Below are 24,267 nucleotides of genomic sequence, written 5' to 3'. Positions count from 1 at the left end.
GTATGGAATGAGCTGCTAGAGGAAGTGGTAGAGGCTGGTACAATTCCAAGATTTAAAAGGCATCTGGATGAGTAATTGAGTAGGAAGCATTTAGAGGGATATGGGTCAAGTGCTGGCAAATGGGACTAGATTTAGGTTCGGATATTTGGTCAGCATGGACAAGTTGCATCAAAGGGTCTGTTTCCATGCTATACATTTCTATGACTCTATGACTACAATCACCCTTCATTAATGCAGGATTAAGCAAGAAGCGTCATTACAGTGTGAGGAAAGAGAATGAAGAGCGAGTGTTGGAAAACATGAATTGAGGTTTGAGTTCCAGAAGAGCATCATGGAATTGGGGGGGGGGGGGGGGGGGGGAAGAGATAATATGGTTGCGTTGCAGTGGCAGGGATCACTGCAACTGCAAAGGACTCAATATGACCAGTGAAGTGCAACAGATTCCAAGTTTGGCAGCAAGAGAGGGAAGACAGAAATGTGTTACTTGGAAAGTTGGAGCTGGGCATTACTGAAAGGGCATTAAAAAGAAAGCATTGCAGGAGCAGAGTACTCCCACAATCAGATAGATTGTATGCTGCTATGGGGCTTGTAACCAAATCTCCCAGACTCAAAATTGTCTCCTTAAGAAAAATGTTGATAATTTACACTTCATGTATTCTTGCTGAATGAATCCCTTTAGAGAAAACATGAGCCTCTCATGAAATGGGAGGTTAAAACGACATTGCTTCCCCTGCAAGCATCTCTCAGATTTGGGGAATGTGCACTTCGGTATTAGACAGATCTCTCCATAGTCCATGAACCCTGTTAAATCCCATGTAAGCAAAATCGTTTACTCATACCCAATTTGTGGTGTTGGTATAAAATCATCAAGTGCATTAACAAGGGGCTACTCAGCTCATTAAGACTGGGCCAGCTGTCAGGTAGAGCTATCATAAGAACTAGGAGCAGGAGTAGGCAGTCTGGCCCCTCGAGCTTGCTCAGCCACTCAATAAGATCATGGCTAATCTTTTCGTGGACTCAGCTCCACTTACCTGCATTTTCATCATATACCTAAATTCCTTTATTTTCAAAGGAGTATCTACCTTAGCTTTAAAAGCAATTACTGAAGTAGAGCCAATTACTTCCCTCGGCAAGGAATTCCACGGATTAACAACCCTCTGGGTGAAGAAGTTCCTTCTCAGTTCAGTTCTAAACCTGCTTCCTCTAAACCTTGAGGCCACGTCCTCTAGTCTTAGTTTCACCCACCAGTGGAAACATCCTATTTCTATTTTATCGATTCCCCCCTCATTCTTCTGAATTCCAATGAATATAATCCCAATGTACTCAGCCTCTCCTCATAAACCAACCCCCTCAACTCCAGAATCAACCTAATTAACCACCTCTGCGCCCCGTCGTGGGTAAGATCCTGGAATCAATTCTGAAGGATGAGATTTCTGAATACTCAAGTGTATGGTAAAATAGGGCAAAGTCAACATGGTTTCGTCATGTGGAGGTCATGCCGAAAGAATCCACTAGAATTCTTTGAGTTGCTGAACAAAGAGACCTTGGAGTGCAGGTTCATAGCTCTTTGAAAGTGCAGTCGCAGGTAGATAGGATAATGACGGCGACGTATAGTACGCTTTCCTTTATCGGTCAGAGTATTGAGTACAGAAGTTGGGAGGTCATGTTGTGGTTGTACAGGACATTGGTTAGGCCACTGTTGGAATATTGCATGCAATTCTGGTCTCCTTCCTATCGGAAAGATGTTGTGAAACTTGAAAGGGTTCAGAAAAGATTTACAAGGATGTTGCCAGGGTTGGAGGATTTGAGCTATAGGGAGAAGCTGAACTGGCTGGGGCTGTTGTCCCTCGAGCGTCGGTGAGGGGTGACCTTATAGAGGTTTACAAAATTATGAGAGGCATGGATAGGGTAAATAGACAAAGTCTTTTCCCTGGGGTTGGGGAGTCCAGAACTAGAGGGCATAGGTTTAGGGTGAGAGGGGAAAGATATGCAAGAGACCTAAGGGGCAACATTTTCACACAGAGGGTGGTAAGTGAATGGAATGAGCTGCCAGAGGATATGGTGGAGGCTGGTACAACTGCAACATTTAAGAGGCATTTGGATGGGTATATGAATAGGAATGGTTTGGAGGGATATGGGCCGGGTGCTGGCAGGTGGGACTAGATTGGATTGGGCTATCTGGTCGGTATGGACAGATTGGACCGAAGGGTCTGTTTCCATGCTGTACATCTCGATGACTCTAAGCAATAAGCAAGTTAGACCAAGGAGAGCCAATGGATGTTATCTACCTGGACTTCAAGAAGGCCTTTGACAAGTGCCGCACAAGAGGTTATTGAGTAAGATAAGGGCCGATGGTGTTAGAGGCAGTATGGATTGAAGCTTGACTGTCAGGCAGAAAGCAGAGAATGGGGATAAAAGGGTACTTCTCAGGTTGTCAGCTGGTGACAAATGGTCTTCTGCAAGGCTCAGTGTTGGGACCACAACTTTTCACTTTATACACTACTGCCATTCCTTCAGAATCGTCAAGTCAAAATTCTGGAATTCCCTCCCTACCAGCATTGTGGGTCAACCCACAGCAAGTGGGCTGCAGCAATTCAAGAAGGCAGCTCACCACCACCATCACAAGGGCATATCGGGATGGGCTATCAATGCTGGCCAGACAGCAACACCCAAGTCCCGCAAATGAATAAAAGATTAACGATCTAAATAAAGAAACTGAGGGCATTTTAGCTACGTTTACAGACAATACGAAGGTAGGTAGAGGGACAGGTAGCATTAAGGCAGCGGGGAGCCTGCAGAAGGATTTGGACACGTTAGCAGAGTGGGCAAAGAAGTGGCAGTTGGGGTACAAGTGGGGAAAGCGTGAGGTCATGAACCCTGGTAAGAAGAATAGAGGTATGGACTCTAAATGGGGAGAAAATTCAGAAGTCTGAAGTGCAAAGAGATTTGGGAGTTCTAGTCCAGGCTTCTCTCAAGGTAAACTTGCAGATTGAGTCAGTAGTTAGGAAGGCAAATGCAATGATGGCATTTATTTTAAGAGGACTTGAATATAAAAGCAGAGATGTACATCTCAGACTCTAGTCAGGCCACTGTCAGAGTACTGTGTGCAGTTTTGGCCCCATATCTCAGGAAGGATGTTCTGGCCCTGGTGAGTGTTCAGAGGAGGTTCACGAGAATGGTCCCAGGAATGAAAAGCTTAACATATGAGGAACATGTGAGGACTTGGGTCTATACTCTATGGAGTTTAGAAGGATGAGAGGGAATCTGATTGAAATACAGAGAATACTGAATTGTCTAGACAGAATAGATGTTGGGAAGATGTTTCCATTGGTAGGAGAGACCAGGACCCAAGGACATAGTCTTAGAATAAAGGGAAGACCTTTTATAATGGAGATAAGGAGAACCTTCTTCAGCTAGACAGTGGTGAATCGATGGAATTCATTACCACAGAAGGGAGGCTGTGGAGGCCAGGTCATTGAGTATACTTAAGACGGAGATAGTTAGGGTTGTTGAGTATCAAGGGTTACAGGGAGAAAGCTGAAAAATGGGGTTGAGAAACTTATCAGCCATGATTGAATGACAGAGCAGACTCATTGGGCTGAATGGCTTAATTTCTACTCCTATGTCTTATGCTCTAACATACAGGTAAGTTCACTAAACCCTCTTTTAATGAAAGGAACTTATCTCAGTTCTACAGTTCTGTCACTCAAACAACTAAATTCTATTATCTTTCAAACAAGTTGACAATTCACAAGAATTTGCTTTTTTCAATTACCTGCTGATCCTTTCTGAGGCTGACTGATAGCCACACTAATTCCAGCAACAGTAACAGGAAGCGTTGTTACACCAGAGGAGACTACTGCAGTAGGGACAGACACAACTGGTGGCTTTGTGAGCGTAACCTGGGCAGTCTGAACTGGCTGTGTCTGAATCTGTCCCTGAGCTTGCAGCTGTGATGTTGAAACTCTGGCCTGAAGAAAACAAAATAAAAATCATATGTTTCGAAAAATTCTCAAAAAAAGAAACCTCATAGTTTTCAATGAAACAGACGGTCAAGAGACAAGAAAATATTACATGAAACACAAGGTGTAGAATTCCAGTACAGCTACGATGTAACATGAACCCTGCAAACTCATGTAAATCAAATTTGTCAGTGATAGCATTTAAGGATTTTAAGCTTACATGTGATACTGAAATGAACACAAGTTTAAAAAATACTATAATATTTATCTGTTAAATCTTGGATGAATAGTCAACCCTATATAAACATGAAATGTTAATTGATTTCTCTTTGCTTCCATTTATTCTTTACTATAAATTTTTATCACTAAAAAAAAGTTTTTTTTAAAAAAGTTCTTCCTACCTGAAAAACTGTGCACTGATTTGAGGCTTAAATTTACTGGCTTAAACAGGAAACTATGACCGGCATTGTACAGAACATTAAAGGAAAAGAGAATGCTATTTAAATGCATTGAAGTTAAGTGAAGTTTAACAAATACCGTATATACTCCAGTAATGGCTGAATTTTTTAGACTACTTTTAATGTTAAATTTATGGGGTCGACTACTTTTGAGGGGCTGAAATTCATAACCCTCAAAATCCACACCATATCATTAGCAGAAGCCCAATTGATCTGTAAATGAAAAAAAAACCCACAACCAATTACGGTAGTTACTGGATAAAGACAACAGAAACAAATACGAATTACAGGTAGGCTTTTATTTATACATACAAATACTGAAGTAGAAATATAATACGGCTTTAAATGACAATTACTAGTACATGTTACATCTTTAATTTAAGATGTCAAAACGTTCAAAAGTGCAAAATCACATTGTTCAACATCTTCAGCACATAAAGCTTCATAATCATCAGGATGAACAATATCACTGTATGGATCCTCCTTATCCTCGCTACCTGTAGTTAGAGATAGCACATCATCCACTTCTTCTTCATCTGTCATCCTATTGATAATAGCCTCTGTACTGTCCAATGCATTCAATATTCCACATTCCTTGAATGATTTGAAAATAGTATCAACTCTTATTTCTTTCCATGAAGCAATGATCCATTCACAGATCAGGGGCAGTGATGGAGCTTGGACAATGTCTCCTTTCATAGATGTTTTTTTCCCATCACACATCCAGTTATTCCACTTCATTCTCATCACGTCCTTAAATGGCTTATCAATACCAACACCTGTTGGTTGCAAAACACTTTCAAGTCTGCTGGGAATTGCAGCTATGTCAGTGTTATGTAATCAGATGTTATCAACAACATTCTTCACTAGATGTGATCTAAACTGATCCCAGACCAGCAAGCTCTTTTCCTTATGTAGTCCACCAATTCCAAACTTTCTTCATCCATTTTCTTCATCCACCTTCATCCATCTAGCCTTCTGGATGCATATGGATGACAATTTCTTTTTGAAATTTTTCCTTCTCTTAAAAACAGCCATGGGTTTTAACTTAGTGCCATCAGCCATACAAAAAAGAACTAAAGTAAACCTACTTTTCTCACGGCCAATGGTTCTCACCAATACTGTTTTTTTTTTGTCCTCTTTTTGGTTCACAGTTTGAATCTCTGGCATGTTGAGACTAATAGGGGTTTTGTCCATGTTTCCAATGGACACTAACTTGTAAGCTTCCTTCTGCTGATTTCTGTTGACAAACTGGTGAAACTGTAATATCTTATCTTCTAGTCCAGCAGGCAGCTTTTGTGCAGTCTGAGTTCTCTGCTGAAGTACTAAGCCATGCCTTTTCACGAACCTCATGCACCATTCAACACTCGACACAAAATCCAAAATTCCATTCTTCTTTGATTTGCGTCTTGCATGGATTCAGATGGCTTCACGACTAACACATATTCCATTTTGACGATTTTCAAGTATCCACTCAGCAACACCTTTCTCCAGTTGTGGCCACTTGATAGGTTTACCTCTGTTGGCACACTTTCATTTTGGCATGGTCTGAAATGGAGTTGGTATCTTTCTCCATTCTCTCACAAGTTTCTCTGATACACAAAATTCTCTTGCTACTACAGGTATTTGTTTCCTCTGCAACTTCAGTAACTTGCAAGTTTAATCACTGCTGTACATTTGTTGTTTTTTCTGGAGGGCATTTTTACAAAAAATGAAGAAGAAATTTCAAAACCTCAATTAGGTATATAACTATATTCCATAAAGTTGGTTGTCACCTGAGTCTTTCAAATTGGTGTGAAATTGTACATCAAATCACATGACAGCACAAAAGAAAGGAATTTCCTCATCACATTATTTCCACTCTTAAATGTTGTTCTGTTACCTGTGAAGATTTAGGTCGACTTTTACACAAGATATATAGAAAATTCCAGGATTCTTTGGCCAAAAATAGGTGGTCAACTTTTACATGGGATCGACTATTACTCAAGAATATACAGTAAGAGAGACTGATGCCTAGAAGTGTACTGACACAAAACAACTCAAATTTATAAATAAATAAGTAGACTTAATATTGTGAATTATGTAATTTTTGTCACAGGTTCAGTAGGATGAGCCCCAGTATGGAGGGAGCAAAGGTCGTATGAGCAAAGGTCAAATAAATTGGGACTCTACTCTCTGAAGTTCAGAAGATGTGGAGGAGCCCATGTTGGACTGGGGTGGACAAAGTTAAAAATCACACAACACTAGGTTATCGTCCAACAGGTTTATTTAGAAGCTCCAGCTTTTGGAGTGCTGCTCCTTCATCAGGTAGCTGTGACACAGAAGAATGTGAGGTGGTCTCACTGAAACATACCAGATTCTTAGCGAGCTTGACAGGGTAAATGCTGAGAGGATGTTTCCCATCATGGATCAAAGAGCATAGTCTCAGTATAGAGGGGTGCCAATTTAAGACGGAGGAGGAATTTCTTCTCTATGAAAGGGGAGTGCCTTTGGAACTCCTTCTCACACATAGCTGTTGGAGCAAGTCCTTGTGTATACTGAAGGTCAAAATTAGGGGAATCAAGAATCATGGAGAAAAAGTGGTAAAGTGGATATGTGGATTTGTCAGAGCAAATTACTGCAGATGCTGGAATCTGTACTGAAAACAAGAAGTGCTAGAGAACATTGCGGGTCAGGCAGTATCTAGGGAGAGAAAGTAAGCTAACATTTAGAGTCTACATGAAAACTCAAACGAAAGATTCTGGGATTTTGGAATGCATAGATTTTGGAAATAGAAAAGAAAGTTGGATAGCTACATTGAATCTTTCCGAATAAAATTTCTAATTGTTTACGTCAAAACCTTGGTGACAGGGAAGGGATAATTAAAGTTTCACAACAGAAGGTCTGAAGGTGAAGCAGCAGGTTTACTCTATCTGATCCCCACCCCGCGACAAATGCACGTGTTTCCATTTTAGCTGTGAAGGGGTTAGGAACACCCAAGTACTCTACATTAGTGATATTGAGGCCCTTATTTACAGGAATAATCCTTCAACTGTGAAGAAACAAAATTCTAGGTAAGAGAACAACATTTGCTGACTTTCCATTTTTGTTTCATATTTTTATCCTTTTTCTCTGCTTAGTTAAGTTCTCAGCCTGAATACTGACCTGATGCTATTTTATGATACTGTTCTTTAAATGCATAATTACACAAAAACATACAAAACCATTTTCTGTTACAGATGAAACAGACTTATCGGGAAGGATGCATAATGTTCAGAGATGTCTTGAAACACATAAAAGTGGATAAATCCCCAGGACCTGATCAGGTGTATCCTAGAACTCTGTGGGAAGCTAGGGAAGTGAATGTTGTGCCCCTTGCTGAGATATCTGTATCATCGATAGCCACAGATGAGGTGCGAGAAGACTGGAGGTTGGCTAATGTGGTGCCACTGTTTAAGAAAGCTGGTAAGGAAAAAGCCAGAAAACTATAGAACAATGAGCCTGATGTCGGTGGTGGGCAAGTTGTTGGAGGGAATCCTGAGGGGCAGGATTTATGTGCGTTTGGAAAGGCAAGGACTGATTAGGGATAGTCAGCATGGCTTTGTGCGTGGGAAATCATGTCTCATGAACCTGATTGAGTTTTTTGAAGAAGTAACAAAGAGGATTGATGAGGGCAGAGCGATAGACGTGATTTATATGAACGTCAGTAAGGTGTTCGACAAGGTTCCTCATGGGAGACTGGTCAGCAAGGTTAGATCTCACGGAATACAGGGAGTTTTGGGAAGATTATGAGAAGAATCTTCTCAAAAGAAATTTAAAAAGGTGTTGCCAGATTTAGAGGATTTGAGCTATAGGAAGAGGCTGAATAGACAGGCTATTTTCCCTGGAGCATTGGACGCTGAGGGGTGACTTTATAGAGGTTTATAAAATCATGAGGGGCATGGAGAGGATAAATAGACAAGGTCATTCCCGGGGTGGGGGATTCCAGAACTAGACTGTCCAGAACATAAGTTTATGGTGAGAGGTTGAGGGGGGGAAAGATATAAAAGGGACCTAAGGGGCAACGCGTTCACACAGAGGGTGGTGCATGTATGGAATGAGCTGCCAGAGGAAGTGGTGGCGGCTGGTACAATTACATCATTTAAAAGGCATCTGGATGGGTATATGAATAGGAAGGGTTTAGTGTGATATGGGCCAAGTGCTGGCAAATGGAACTAGATTATGTTTGGATATCTGGTCGGCATGGACAAGTTGGACCAAAGGATCTGTGCTGTACATTTCGATAACTCTATACACATTGTAATGGTTTGTGTGAACAATGAACTACAATTGTATAATCACATAGCAGTTGCGGTATTTGTAATATAAGTACAACTTACTATGCGGGCAACTGGGAGACTAGTCACAGCACCACCGAGGACAGTGTTCCTTTGTGTCACCTGAGCCAGCTGCTGTTGCTGCTGCTGTTTCTGTTTCAATTTTATTAACTGATCCTAATGAGGAAAAAGACTTTATTGAATTCTATCCATTTACATAATGACAGTCAATAGCACATCACTTTACAATAATCACATCTGACTGAATAATGAGGAACTCAAGTTCCCAACAAGCCTTAAGGTGGGGCCTTAAGAAATGTAGCGGGACAGAGGGACCTTGGAGTTCTGGTGCATGGTTCTCTCAAAGTGGAGTCACAGGTGGACATGGCAGTGAAGGTGGCTTTCAGCACACTGGCCTTCATCAGTCAGGGCACTGAGTATAGAAGTTGGGAATTTATGTTGCAGTTGTACAGGACATTGGTGATGCCGCACATGTAGTGGTGTTGAGTTTTGGTCACCTTGCTATAGGAAGGTGACTATTAAACTGGAAAGAGTGCAGAAGAAATTTACAAGGACATTGCCAGGACTCAAGGGTCTGAGTTATAGGGCGAGGTTGGACTAACTAGGACTCTTTTCTTTAGAGTGTAGGAGACTCAGTCTTTTTCCCAGGGTTGGGGAATTAAGGACTAGAGGGCATCAGTTTACATAAGGTGCTCATCTGCAACTCCATTTTCTACACTAACCCATGTACACAGCTTAGGAGTCTCCATGAAAATACATCTTTGTGATGACTGCACTGAATGCTTATAGGGGTTTAAACAGCAATAGCATCTGTAAAGGTCAAGATGTATTGGGATTGGAAGTAGACATAAAAATGAAAATTGAACATAACGTTACATTTTTTGATGAAAGAAGGAACCCAAAGATTTCTTTTCACTGACACTACCACAATGCCACCACCTTCCCTCAGCTTTTGGAAATGTCACAGGACTGACCATCAGAACCCCAGCTTAATGTTCTGCAGACATGTGTTGAAGCCCACCATGGCAGATGGCGAAATTTGAATTCACAAAATCTGCAATAAAAAAAACTACCCTAAAGGCAACAATGGAGCCATTGTCAATTGCCGTAAAACCCCAGCTGGTTTAGTGATACACTTCAGGAAAGAAAAATCTGCCATCCTTACCTGGTCTGGCCTACCCTACATGTGACTCCAGGCACATAGCAATGTAGTTGACTCTGAATTCCTCTCTGAGCAACGAGGGAGCAACAATATATCCTGGCCTAGCTGGAGCCACCCACTCCCCATGAACAAGTGATTAAAAAATTGAAGGCGCAACATACTTTTGTTTATGTGGTTAAAACATATACATATCTTTTTGTGTTTCAGACAGTAACTGAAAGCTCAGACTTACCGGCAGTTTCTGGACTGTCTTCAGCTGGGCTGAAGTTTGAGACTGTGGCTGGATTTGTTGAACCTGTACTGGAGCTGTCTGGGGTTGCCTGAAGAGCTGGATTTGTGCCTGGGAGATAGGTTTTCCGGTGGTCAGCTGAATGCCCGTAGCTGAGGATACAAATGTAAATTATCAAGGCAGGGTCATGGTGAAGACTGTTAGCAAGAGTTGTACTCACTGTCATTATAATACCATTAAGGCCAGGATGAAATGCATAAAGTCAAATGATTTTTACAAGTGTCAGTTCCCATATTAAACCAAGCTTTAACTTGCACTGCAATCATCTGCACTATATTTATTCCACTTTCTTAGGAAAATAATATCTTCTAACAATTATGCCTAGAGTCACTGAGTCGAAGTGACTTAGGAAGATGATTAAAATGTTTTGGGTGGAGGGGGATTGGGCCCCTGAATTTCTGGTCGCATTCAAATAAGGAATAGGTTTTGGTTTGAAAATGTCAAAGAAAGGACATGTCTTTAGCTAATTGCTTAGATTTACTGGAAGTCATGTGTCTGCATTTATGGCTGTCAGAGGTATTTGATATTGTTTTGAAATACAGTTTGGGCATAGCCTGTGAAGACACAAGACATCCAGCGCAGCCTCTACAACCTGACCAACCCTCCTGAGTATCCCACAGATAGTTCTTCAATAACGCGATGGCTGCATTCTGGTTGCATGCCTGGGACTTCCATGTTGTGGCCATTTCAGAGACAGGGACAGGAATGGTTGTTGCAGGTTCCAGGATTTAGATGTTTCAGTAAGAACAGAGAAGATGGTAAAAGAGGGGGAGGTGTGGCATTGTTAGTCAAGGACAGTATTACAGTAGCAGAAAAGGCATCTGAAGACTCATCTACTGAGTTAGTATGGGCTGAGGTGAGAAACAGGAAAAGAAAGGTCACCCTGTTGGGAGTTTTCTGTAGGCCTCCAAATATTTCCAGAGATGTAGAGGAAAGGATAACAAAGGTGATTCTGGATAAGGTTGAGAATAACAGGGTTATTTTTGTGGGGGACTTTAACTTTCCAAATATTGACTAGAAATACTGTCGTTTGAGTACTTTAGATGGGTCAGCTTTTGTCCAATGTGTGCGGGATGGTTTCCTGACACACATGTTGACAAGCCAACAAGGGGCAAGACCACATTGGATTTGGGTAATGAACCCGACCAGGTGTTAGGTGGTCGGTGAGCACTTTAGTGATCGTGACCACAATTCGGTTATGTTTACTTTGGCAATGGAAAGGGATGGATATATAATGTAGACAAGAGTTATTGCTGGGGGAAAGGCAATTATGATGCCATTAGGCAAGATTTAGAATTCATAAGATGGGGAAAGAAACTGCAGGGGATGGGCACAATTGAAATGCGGAGCTTATTCAAGGAACAGCTACTGCGAATCCTTAATAAGTATGTACGTGTCAGGCAGGGAGGAAGTTTTTGAGTGAGGGAGCCATGGTTTACTAAAGAAGTTGAATCTCTTGTCAAGAGAAAGGAGAAGGCTTATGTTAGGATGAGATGTGAAGGCTAGGTTAGGGTACTTCAGAGTTACAAGTTAGCCAGGAAGGACCTAAAGAGAGAGCTAAGAAGAGCAGGAGAGGACATGAGAAATTGTTGGCAGATAGGATCAAGAAAAACCCTGAGGCTTTCTATAGGTATATCAAGAATAAAAGAATGACTAAAGAAAGATTAGGGCCAATCAAGGATAGTAGTGGGAAGTTATGCATGGAGTCTGAGGAGAGAGGGGAAGTGCTAAATTAATATTTTTCATCAGTATTCACACTGGAAAAAGACAATGTTGTTGAGGGGAATACTGAGATACAGACTACTAGATTAGACAGGAATGAGGTTCACAAGGAGGTGGTGTTAGCAATTCTGAAAATTGTGGAAATAGATAAGTCCCCTGGGCCTGATGGGATTTATCCTAGGATTCTCTTGGAAGCCAGGGAGGAGATTGCAGAGTCCTTGGCTTTGATCTTTATGTCGTCATTGTCTACAGGAATAGTGCCAGAAGACTGGAGGAATGCAAATGCTGTCCCCTGGTACAAGGAGGGGAGTAGAGACAACTCTGGTAATTACAGACCAGTGAGCCTTCGGTTGTGGATAAAGTGTGGCAAAGATTATAAAGGATGAGATTTATCATCATCTAAAGAGGAATAAGTTAATTAGGGATAGTCAATCAACATGGTTTTGTGAAGGGTAGGTCGTGCCTCACAAACATTAGAGTTCTTCAAGATGGTGACCAAACAGGTAGTTGAGGGTAAAGCAGTTGATGTGGTGTATATGGATCACAGTGAGGTGTTTGATAAAGTTCTCCACAGTAGGCTACTGCACAAAATACCGAAGCATGGGATTGAGGGTGATTTGGCGGTTAGAATCAGAAATTGGCTAGCTGAAAGTAGACCGAGGCTAGTGGTTGATTGGAAATGTTCATCCTGGAGTTCAGTTACCAGTGGTGTACCGCAAGGATCTGTTTTGGGGCCACTGGTTTTTGTCATTTTCATAATGTACCTACATGAGGGCGTAGAAGGATGGATTAGATTAGAATAGATTAGATTAGATAAGATTAGATTAGATTATTTACAGTGTGGAAACAGGCCCTTCGGCCCAACAAGTCCACACCGACCCGCCAAAGCGCAACCCCACCCAGACCCATTCCCCTACATTTACCCCTTCACCTAACACTATGGGCAATTTAGCCTCACCAATTCACCTAACCTGCACATTTTTGGATTGTGGGAGGAAACCGGAGCACCCGGAGGAAACCCACGCAGACACGGGGAGAATGTGCAAACTCCACACTAAGGTCGATGGAGTTGTGGTAGTGCTGAAGGATGTTGCAGGTTACAGAGGGACACAGATAAGCTGCAGAGCCGGGCTGAGGGGTGGCAAATGGAGGTTAATGTGGAAAAGTGAGAGATGATACACTTTGGCAGGAGTAACTGGAATAGAGTGTACTGGGCTAATGGTAAGATTCTTGGAAATGTAGAAGAGCAGAGAGATCTCGGTGCCCATGTACATAGATCCCTGAAAGTTGCCATGCAGATTGATATGGTTGTTAAAGCGGCACATGGCGTGTTACTTTAATTGGTAGAAGAACTGAGTTTCGGAGCCACAAGGTCATGCTGCAGCTGTACAAAATTCTGGTGCGGCTGCACTTGGAGTATTGTGTACAGTTCTAGTCACCGCATCACAAAAAGGATGCGGAAGCTTTGGAAAGGGTTCAGAGGAGATTTACTAGGGTCTTATGAGGAAAGGCTGAGGGACTTGAGGCTGTTTTTGTTAGAGAGAAGCAGCTGAGAGGTGACTTAATTGAGACATAGAAGATCATCAAGGATTTGCATTCAGCAGGGGGGGTGGGAACCTGTGTTGTAGTTCCAGCACACAGGAGGATGAGAGTAGGGAGGATATGGACAGGATTTCATGGTCACAGGAATGTGCTGGCAGACAGCAAACTGGTTTGAAGTGTGTCTACTTCAAGGCCAGGAGTATCTGGAATAAGGTAGGTGAGCTTGCAGCATGGATAGGTACCTGGGATGTCGATGTTGTAGCCATTTTGGAGACATGGGTAGAGCAGGGTCAGGAATGGATGTTGCAGGGTCCACTGTTTTTAGATCTTTCATTAAGATCAGGGGAGGTTTGGCTTTGTTAGTCAAGAACAGTATAACGGTGGCTGAAAGAACTTTTGACGAGGACTCATCTACTGAGGTTAGAAACAGAAGAGGAGAGGTCACACTGCTTAGAGTTTTTTTTTTATATAGGCCTATGCAAAGTCCCAGGGATGCGGAGGAGAGGACTGACAAATCTATTCTGGGTAGGAGTGAAAAGAACACGGTGGTCATTATGGGAAACTTTAACTTCCCCAACATTGGCTGGAAATGCTATAATTCTAGTATGTCGAATGGATCAGTTTTTGTCCAATGTGTGCACGAGGGTTTCCTGACACAGTATGTCAAAGAGCCGACAAGAGGGGAGGCCACACTGGATCTGGTGCTTAGTAATGAACCAGGCCAGCTGTTTGATTGAGTGGTAGGTGAGCACTTTGGAGAGAGTGACCATGATGCGGTTATATTTAGTTTAGCGATGGAAAGGGTACATGCCACAGGACAAGAGGTATAGATGGGGGAAGGACAATTATAATGTGATTAAGCAAGACTTAGGAGGCATAGAATGGGGTAACAAAATGCAGGGGATGGGGACAACTGAAATGTGGAGCTGGTTTAAGGAGACATATTGCATGTCTTTGATAGGTATGGATTCTGGATTAGTGATGCTGGAAGAGCACAGCAGTTCAGGCAGCATCCCAAGTAGCTTCGAAATCGACGTTTCGGGCAAAAGCCGATAGGTATGTTCCTGTCAGGCAGGTAGGAAGTGATAAGGTAAGTGAATTGTGGCTTACTAAAGAAATTGCAACTCTTGTTAAGCGGAAGGAGGCGGCTCATGTGACATTGAGGCAAGATGGTTCAGATGAGGCAATGGAGTTACAGATTAGCTAGGAAGAATTTAAAGAGAGAGTTAAGAAGAGCAACGAGGGGACATAAGCAGTCTTTACCAGGTAGAATAAAGGAGAACCCTAAAGCTTTCCATAGGTATGTGAGGAATAAAAGGATGACTAAGGTAGGAATAAGGCCTGTCAAAGACAGAAGTGGGAAGTTGTGTGTGGACCCTGTGGAGATTGGAGAGGTGCTAAATTAATATTTCTCATCTGTTTTTACTCAGGAAAAGGAGAATATTGTAGAGGATAAGACTGAGATATAGGCTATTAAACTTGAAAGGATTGAGGCTAGTAAGGAGGAGGTGTCATCAATTCTAGAAGTATGAAAGTAGAGAAGTCCCCTGGGCTGGATGGGATTTTTTCAAGAATTCTCTGGAACGCTAGGGAGGAGATGGCGGAGTCTTTGGCCTTGATCTTTGAGTCGTCATTGTTGACAGACGAAGGGTTGCAAATATCATGCCCTTGTTCAAGGAGGGCAGTAGAGATGACCCAAGTAATTATAGACCAGAGAGCCTTATGTCAGTCGTAGGAACAGTTTTGGAAAGGATTATGAGAGTTCGGATTTATAACCATCTAGCAAGCAGCAATTTAATTGGAAGTAGTCAACATGGATTCGTCAAGGGCAAGTGATGTCTTACAAACCTCACTTTGTTTTTAGAGAAGGTGACCAAGCAGGTGGATGAGGGTAGGGCAGTTCAGTTAAGCCTTTGATAAAAGGTTCCACATGGTAGGTTTTTGGAGAAAATGTGGAGACATGGGATTGAAGGTGATTTAGCAGTATGGATTAGAAACTGGTTTTCTGTAAGAAGGCAGTGAGTGGTGCTTAAGATAAGTGCATGTTAAAAGATGCATCGTGCATTAAGAGTTAACACAGGTAATTACAGAGAAAGGCACTGAAAGAAATGAGCAGACATATGTGCAAAATAAATTCTCTGATTTATGTAGAAGTCATTAAATTACTCAATTATGCAATTGTCAATTTGTGGCATGACAAAAGGCAATAATTGTCCAACCTGGGGTGACTTGCGTGACCAATGGTCTTGTCTGGGACTGCACCGGAGTCAGGTTGGTCGTCACCACTGCTGCTGCTGTGGCTGTCACTGGGGCCATTGCAGCTCGGACACCCTGGTTAGTTGCTATGGCTACAACCTCTGTGGTAGCAGCAGATGTGGCCACGGTTCGCTGCTGAGCATGTACGACCTGAGCTGTTGTACCCCCTGCAGACTGGAAGACAGATAAGAGATATTAACACAATATACTGTCCCTTCTTTGATCACACTGGATTAAACTGCTCAATTTTTTCATTTGTTGGCTTTAAAGGAAAGAAAGTGCAGGAGTGGCGTCTAATAGGTAGCTGATCTAGAATATAGAACACTACAATACAGAAATGGGCCCTTCGGCCCACGATGTTGTGCTGAACATGACGCCAAATTAATCTAATCCCTTCTGCCTGCCCTGGGCCATATCCCTCCATTCCTTACATACTCATGTGCTTAACTAAAAGTCCCTTAAACGCCCCTATTGCATCTATCTCTGCCAGCACCCTGGGAATGGTGCATTCCAAACTCCTACCATTCTGAGTAGAAAACTTTCCCCCTCACATCTCCTTTGAACTTTTCCCCTCTCGTCTTAAATGCATGCCCCCCCAATATTAGACATTTCAACTCTGGGGAAAAAGATTCTGACCATCAACCCTGTCTGTGCATCTCATGATGTTATAGACTTCTATCAAGCCTCCCCTCAGCCTCTGCACATCCAGACAAAACAACCCAATGTTTTTCTAGCCTCTCCTCATAACCTCTAAGCTAGGTGGCATCCTGGCAAACTCTTCTGCACCCTCTCAAAAAGCCTCCATATCCAGCCTGTAATGTGGTGACCAGAACTAAATGCAATAGATTAAGTGTGGCCTAACCTTGTGGCTTATCAAACTGCAATACCAGCTTTTATGGCATCTCATGCAGATGAAGTATGGTTTTGGGGTGGGGGGAGGGATTATTATTGTAACAGGTAACACCATTGTTGTGTCAAGCCCATATTCACATTCTCAGTCCTCATCATGTGTGTCTTGCACTGCACTGAAAGACGTGATATGCAAAGCCAATGAAATTGGTCATCCGAAGATGAGCAGCATTAGCTATAGGAGGATCAGAACCTGCAAGGGGAATCGCAGACAGGTGGCAGGTGAAATTTAAATGGCGAGAAAATGCAAGTTGTATCACATGAGGACAACCTGAGTGTCGAGGAATAGATAAGCACATAAATGGAAAAAGAAAAATGGGCAATCAGAACTAACGAGATCAGAGAGTCCTGACTGAAAGTCAATTGAAACCACTTACAACAAAGTTTAGTTGTAGCTGGTAAAGCAAGTGAGGTGTTAGGGTGTACTGAAATATTGACCTGAAACAATGTGATAATCCTGCCTTTTTATAAGTAAAAGGTAGAGGCAGACTTTAAATCATATGCATATAATTCTGAACAGTGAAGTACAAAACAGGATCTTGCAGTAATTAAAAAGAAAAGGACAGATGTACAGATTAGGTTCTAATGGAGTGATTACATAAAGTCGCCTGTTCTTCTTGGAGGGAGAAGTGAGTTAACTGTACACTTCAAGATTTTAAAAAGCAACAATATATAATGAGATGGTCCACTATGCCCAGACAACAGATAACTAGAGGATACATCTTGTACTTGAACAGGGAGAAGGTAAAGTCAAAAAATCTTAGGAAATATTGGGGACATTTCTTGGTCCCTTGGAAGGAGTATGGGTGGGATTGGCAGCAAAATATAAAAACCTTTCACGAGGTCTCCCTGATGTGGCTCCCCATTCTTGTAAATCTCCCAAATGTGCACTGTCTCTGGAATTAGCAAAAATAAAATACTGCAGATGCTAGAAATCTGAAATAACAAAAACCGCTGAAAGGACTCAGTACATCTGGAAACTGTGGAAAGTGTTATGTTTCAGGTTATGACTTGTTTTTTCCACACATTCTGCCTGACCTGCTGGACCATTCCCGCAGTTTTAATTCCTATTAGTGAAATCAGCAAACCTTTAACCAAATGCAGACAGGCAATCAAGACACTTAATATCTCATTCAGTCATCATTGTTGGAGTGACAGTAAGTCTACCGGCATTGCAAAGCCCCTCAAACTGTGTCTGAAGTCTGCCATAACAGAAGATCAGAGGGCAACCAGGGAACTCCTCCTTCCACACGGACAGTTCTGGGCCCTCAGGTCATTAAGAGCATCATCTCAGTCTCTCCAAGCCAGAGCAGCTCTTGCCTGTCTCTAACGAGTCCAACACGCGGCGAGACATCGAACAATTCTTCCGCTGCCTTCGCCTCCGCGCCTACTTCAACCAGGATTCTCGCCCACCCTCTGACAATCCCTTCTCCCACCTCCAACACACCCCATCCACCTGGACACCCCACACTGGCCTCTTAACTGACCTCTATCTCTTCATAGCCAACTGCCGCCGCGACATTAACCGCCTCAACCTCTCTACCCCTCTCACCCACGGAACGTGCAGCCCTCCACTCCCTCCGTTCCAACCCCAACCTCACTATTAAACCGGCAGACAAGGGAGGTGCAGTGGTAGTTTGGCGCACCGATCTTTACACCGCTGAGGCTAAATGCCAGCTCGCGGACACCTCCTCCTACTGCCCCCTTGACCACGACCCCACCTCCCACCACCAAATCATAGTCTCCCAGACCATCCATAACCTCATCTCCTCAGGGGATGTCCCATCCACCGCCTCCAACCTCATCGTCCCACAACCACCCCCCCCCACCGCCCGTTTCTATCTCCTGCCCAAAATCCACAAACCTGACTGCCCCGGCCGACCCATTCTCTCAGCCTGCTCCTGCTCCACCGAATTCATCTCTGCATACCTCGACACGGTCCTGTCCCCCTTAGTCCAAGAGCTCCCCACCTACGTTCAGGACACCACCCACGCCCTCCACCTCCTCCATGATTTTCGCTTCCCCGGTCCCCAACTCCTTATCTTCACCATGGACATCCAGTCCCTGTACACCTCCATTCCCCCATCACAAAGGACTCAAAGCCCTCCGCTTCTTCCTTTCCCGCCGTACCAACCAGTACTCTTCCACTGACACCCTCCTTCAACTGACTGAACTGATCCTCATTCTGAGCAACTTCTCTTTCCAATCCTCCCACTTCCTCCAAACCAAAGGAGTAGCCATGGACACCCGCATGGGCCCCAGATATGCCTACCTCTTCGTAGGATATGTGGAACAGTCCATCTTCCGCAGCTATACTGGCACCACCCCCCACCTTTTCCTCCGCTACATCGATGACTGTATCAGCACTGCCTCGTGCTCCCATGAGGAGGTTGAACAGTTCATCCACTTTACTAACACCTTCCACCCCGACCTCAAATTTACCTGGACCGTCTCAGACTCCTCCCTCCCCTTCCTAGACCTCTCCATTTCTATCTCGGGCGACCGAATCGACACGGACATTTACTATAAACCGACCGACTCCCACAGCTACCTAGATTACACCTCCTCCCACCCTACCCCTGTAAAAATGCCATCCCATATTCCCAATTCCTTCGTCTCCGCCGCATCTGCTCCCAGGAGGACAGGTTCCAATACCGAACAACCCAGATGGCCTCCTTCTTCAAAGACCAGACGTGGTCGACGATGCTCTCCACCGCATCTCCTCCACTCCCCGCTCCTCCGCCCTTGAGCCCACCCCTCCAATCACCACCAGGACAGAACCCCACTGGTCCTCACCTACCACCCCATCAACCTCCAGATACATCTTAACATCTGTCGTCATTTCCGCCACCTCCAAACAGACCCGACCACCAAGGATATATTTCCCTTCCCTCACCTCCCCTATCAGCGTTCCAAAAAGACACTCCCTCCGTGACTCCCTCGTCAGGTCCACACCCCCCACCAACCCAACCTCCACTCCCGGCACCTTCCCCTGCAACTGCAAGAAATGCAAAACCTGCGCCCACACCTCCCCCCTTACTTCCCTCCAAGGCCCCAAGGGATCCTTCCATATACGTCACAAATTCACCTGCACCTCCACACACATCATTTACTGCATTCACTGCATCTGATGTGGCGTCCTCTATATTGGGGAGACAGGCCGCCTACTTGTGGAACGTTTCAGAGAACACCTCTGGGACACCCGGACCAACCAACCAACCAACCGCCCCGTGGCTCAACACTTCAACTCCCCCTCCCACTCCACCAAGGACATGCAGGTCCTTGTATTCCTCCACCGCCAGACCATAGCAACATGACGGTTGGAGGAAGAGCGCCTCATCTTCCACCTAGGAACCCTCCAACTACAAGGGATGAACTCAGATTTCTCCAGTTTCCTCATTTCCCCTCCCCCCCGACTTTGTCTCGGTCCCAACCCTCGAACTCAGCACCACCTTCCTAACCTGCAATCTCCTTCCTGACCTCTCCGTACCCACCCCCACTCCGGCCTATCACCCTCACCTTAACCTCCTTCCACCTATCGCATTTCCAACGCCCCTCCCCCAAGTCCCTCCTCCCTACCTTTTATCTTAGCCTGCTTGGCACACTTTCCTCATTCCTGAAGAAGGGCTCATGCCCGAAACATCGATTCTCCTGCTCCTTGGATGCTGCCTGACTTGCTGTGCTTTTCCAGCAACACATTTTCAGCTCTGATCTCCAGCATCTGCAGTCCTCATTTTTTCCCTAGTCAAGATGTCAGCTAACCATCACTTTGGCCCAACGACTGTCACTCTTGCTTCCATTTCCTGCCTGATTTTAACCACCCAATAAACAAGCCAGCAGCCAATTAGTCAGCCAGTCACGTAAGCAACTACTGGCAAGCAGCAGCAGCTCTGTACTCAAAGTGTCCCAGTGTGGGCACCCCTACTGATCATAGAACAGTTTAGATTGGTTATCTCAAGTGAGCACAGAAATAGACCCTTTGGCCCAACTTGTCTATGTCAACCAGACATCTCAATGTGAACCAGTCCAATTTGCCAGCATTTGGCCTATATCCCTCTGAACCCGTTCTATTCATATACCCATCCAGATGCTTTTGAGACAGGAACCAATGAAACGTAGGAATAGTTTATACTCATTCAATCGAACCAAATTAGGTAGATAAAATAACACTTTTTAATACAAGTAAATTAAACCCTTGTGTGTGGTAGACGGATGGCTTTGCATCGATCATGCCCAAATGGGGGTTTTCCTCATCTCATAGGAGAGTTTGTTATAAATTGGTTGATAGAGGCTAATCAATGGGTCAGTATTCCTTGCATCATGTGACAACCCACTGAATGTTTGTCCCTTTCAATGAACAATCCCGATCTGTGTTCTTTTGCCCTTCTGTCCATGATTACACTAGTAAACTCACATCTTTGTCTTCGATTTTTTCCTTTGTCATTCTGTTCTCCTACTTCTTCTGCTTCTCTTTCACTTTTAAAAAAATTTCACTTATATTTTCACATTCTCCATACCTCAAATGATGATAGGGAAGCATTGATGACATTGTTCAGGGTGAGGTCAGGGGATATGCTAAAAAGGTGACACTTTAGACAATGACAGGAAATGTGAAACTATATAGAAGAAAGCTTATTATTGTCAACCTGTCTCACAGGGACTCATTTATTATGAAGAATGTACCAATACAGGTGTAGCCAACAAACTGAATGGGAAACGTAATACAAAGGAAGCATGGCAATTAGCCGCTCCACCTAAGTTTTCTTTAGAAGTAAACGTATGAATATTTTTTGCATTGCATCTTATAATTCTGAGGCAACTAAATATTTTAACACATACTGTAAGAGCTCCAGAGATGACATGCGGAGTGAGTCGCTTGTTAATAGGCTGAAATGTACTCTGCTGGACTCCTGCTGCCGTGTTCACAATGACATTGCCTCCAACAGTGGCTACAAAGAAAAGAATCAATGTGAATGCCAGCTGAAATGAGAGTTGTGCTGACTCTATCATAATGGATTCCTTGCAAAGCAATCACTTACCAGTCTGAATGCTTGTCGTGCCAGCAGCTGTTTTAATAGCTCCAGTCTGCTGAAAAACAGAGAGAAAGCATTAGTTAACTTGGAGCAATATAAATCCCACACCAATCTAATACACTGTAACAGCATTCACTGTTATGTCTTTAATGCACTATTAAAATGAGTTAAACCATTAACATGCATCCTTTAGCTGCTTAGCCCCTAAGCTCTGGAATACCCTCCCTAAACCACTCTAATTCTGTAATTCTCTCGCCTTTCCAAGATATTCCAAACCAAACTACGTCTTCAACCAAGCTTTTAAATCACCTATTATATCAGTATGTGGCTCATAGTCTAAACACGTTTGTTAATGCTCCCACGGACTAATCTGGAACATTTTACTAAAATAAAGATTGCGCATAGGTGCAAGGTGCTACTGTTTTTACTGTAACTGATCTGAAATATTAAAGAAATGTTTATCAAAAGGGCCAAATGCTAATGATATCTGAAATGACAAAATACAAGTCAATGCCCAATTCTCTGCTCAGTCTAAAAATGGAGTCACAAATTTCCTCAACATTATTTCAATTAAGAAGCTCCAAGACAAAATAAAGGCCCAAATATAATTGGTGTCATAGTCTCTCACTCCCTCACACACTGGAAATCAAAAACAAGTTACTCATTATGGTCATTAATGCTGGGTCTTAAATGAATCAAACAATCAAAATTAAACATTTTATAAAAAGTATGAATAGATTAAAATTGTGGAGAAGCTTGATCAAAATTTGTAGGAATAGGCAGGAGCATAGTTGCATCATCATTGGACTAGTAATCTTGTTTAATGCTCAGCAAACAGATTCAAATCCCTTCATTGGCTGATGGAATTTCAATTCAGTTAATAAAATTTGAAAAATAAAATTAGTTTCACTAAAGGGATGTCATTATGCATCTAATCAATTGTTCTTAAAAAAAAAACTGATTCGCTAATGTCCTTCAGGGAAGGATATATCTTTACCCAGTTTGGCCTACATGTAACTCCAGACCCAAGGCAATGCTGGCCCTCTGAAATGACCTGGCAAGCCATTCAGTTCAGGGGCAGTTAGGAATTGGCAACAAATATTGGTCTTGCCAGTGATTTGCAAAGCCTATGAAAAATATTTTAAAAGCCACATCTAGAAATCAAGCTCCACCAACTCAATTCTATTCCCCTGATTTCTTATATTTATGTTTTTTTTAAAAAAAATTCTTTGATTCAATCCAGGTTGTTGTGATCTGGAAAGCACAGTTTAAGAAACAATATTAAAGTTAATTAAATAATAACTTTAAAAATAAACTGGATAAATAGTCAAGGGGGAAATAAATCTTCAGAGCAATGAGGAAGGAGCAGGCCAAGTAGAATTAACAAGATGGTTCTTCTGAAGAGCCAAATTACCTCTTTTGTGCTGTGCAACTTTTATTATTCCTACAACACACTCCACACATGCACAAGGAAAATCCTCAAATAAAGAAAAGCAAATGAAAACAATCTTTCTTACTAGCACGGTGGTGTTGGTAACAGTGGATGTAGCAGTCTGCACGACAGCTTGAGACTGCTGAAGCACTGGAGTCTGAGCCTGTGAGCCCTGTTGCTGTTGTACAGCTGGCTGAGTATTTTGCTGTGCTTGCTGTTGTTGTGCAAGTTGCTGGGCTCTCTGCTGCTCTGCTAAAGCCTTTAAGTTCATTACAAATAAATATACATATAGTTAATCATTGTAGAAAATTTTGATAGAAATTAATTTGCATTCTAATTGTCTCATTTCAGATTCCTGTATTTTCCCAACATAGTTTGGCTAAAAAACTATGAACTGCTTCAAAGGAAAAAAAAGATCTACAATTGCAGATCAGATAAAACAAGGTATAATTTTTTGAAATTGCAGTGTAGATAAATCAACATCAGTCAAACGGAAAAAAAAGTCATGACATCTCAAGTCTAGATCTTGATCAGAAGAAAACTGTATACCCCCAAAACATCTTGCCTGGTCTATTCCCCTCACAAATAATGACTGCCCTTCTGTTTATTTGCAGCATTTAAAATTCTAGGTATTACTAATGTTTGTTAACCTGACACCAGAGGATAATTTAAAATGAATGAAATATTGCTCAATTTAAATATAATTATAAATTTGAGAACAAAGATCCCTTTTACTGTGACATTTATTGTTTAATTCATATAATTGCGCAATCATTGGGCTGCTATGGCGGCATACTTCCCTTTATCTGTTGAGGCATAGTTTATAAGAACAGGGAGACTATGTTAAAGCTGAACAAAACTTTGGTTAGGACACCACTGGAGTACTGTGCATAGTTCTGATCACCACATTATAGGAAGGATGTGACTTACACTGGAGAGACTACACAGAAGATTCATCAGGACGTTGCCTCATTTTAGCTATGAAGACAGTCTGGATAGGCACAAGTTGTTTTCTATAGATGTGAGAAGGCTGAGGGTGGACCCTAATTGATGTGTATTTGTTTTTTAAAATCAAGCTGTTCAGAAGTACGTTATGAAACACCTCGAACAAATGGGGCTTGTAACAGCTCAAAAGGTACTCTCTCTGTGCCACAAGAGCCCATGATAGGAGGTGTATAAGATTTTG

General features: G+C 42.8%; 1 protein-coding gene across 10 annotated transcripts in view; it reads right to left on the bottom strand.

The window, feature by feature from the left end:
* ep400 (E1A binding protein p400) overlaps positions 1-24,267 on the bottom strand; it is a 146,125-nt gene that overhangs the window by 7,954 nt on the left and 113,904 nt on the right. For 9 of the 10 annotated variants that reach the window (XM_072587693.1, XM_072587691.1, XM_072587694.1 and 6 more), the window contains 7 exons: positions 23,167-23,340; positions 21,656-21,704; positions 21,456-21,565; positions 15,671-15,881; positions 10,131-10,279; positions 8,779-8,892; positions 3,776-3,971 (listed from right to left, as the gene is read on the bottom strand). In XM_072587693.1, the coding sequence (XP_072443794.1) occupies positions 3,776-3,971; positions 8,779-8,892; positions 10,131-10,279; positions 15,671-15,881; positions 21,456-21,565; positions 21,656-21,704; positions 23,167-23,340 (1,003 nt within the window). The remainder of the gene's footprint in view (positions 1-3,775; positions 3,972-8,778; positions 8,893-10,130; positions 10,280-15,670; positions 15,882-21,455; positions 21,566-21,655; positions 21,705-23,166; positions 23,341-24,267) is intronic. The other variant, XM_072587692.1, reaches the window with a different exon arrangement.

The sequence above is a fragment of the Chiloscyllium punctatum genome, chromosome 17 (genome assembly GCF_047496795.1).
Source record: "Chiloscyllium punctatum isolate Juve2018m chromosome 17, sChiPun1.3, whole genome shotgun sequence".
NCBI lineage: Eukaryota > Metazoa > Chordata > Chondrichthyes > Orectolobiformes > Hemiscylliidae > Chiloscyllium > Chiloscyllium punctatum.
The sequence above is the reverse complement of the archived record's forward strand: the minus strand, read 5'-3'. Positions and strand labels throughout refer to the sequence as shown.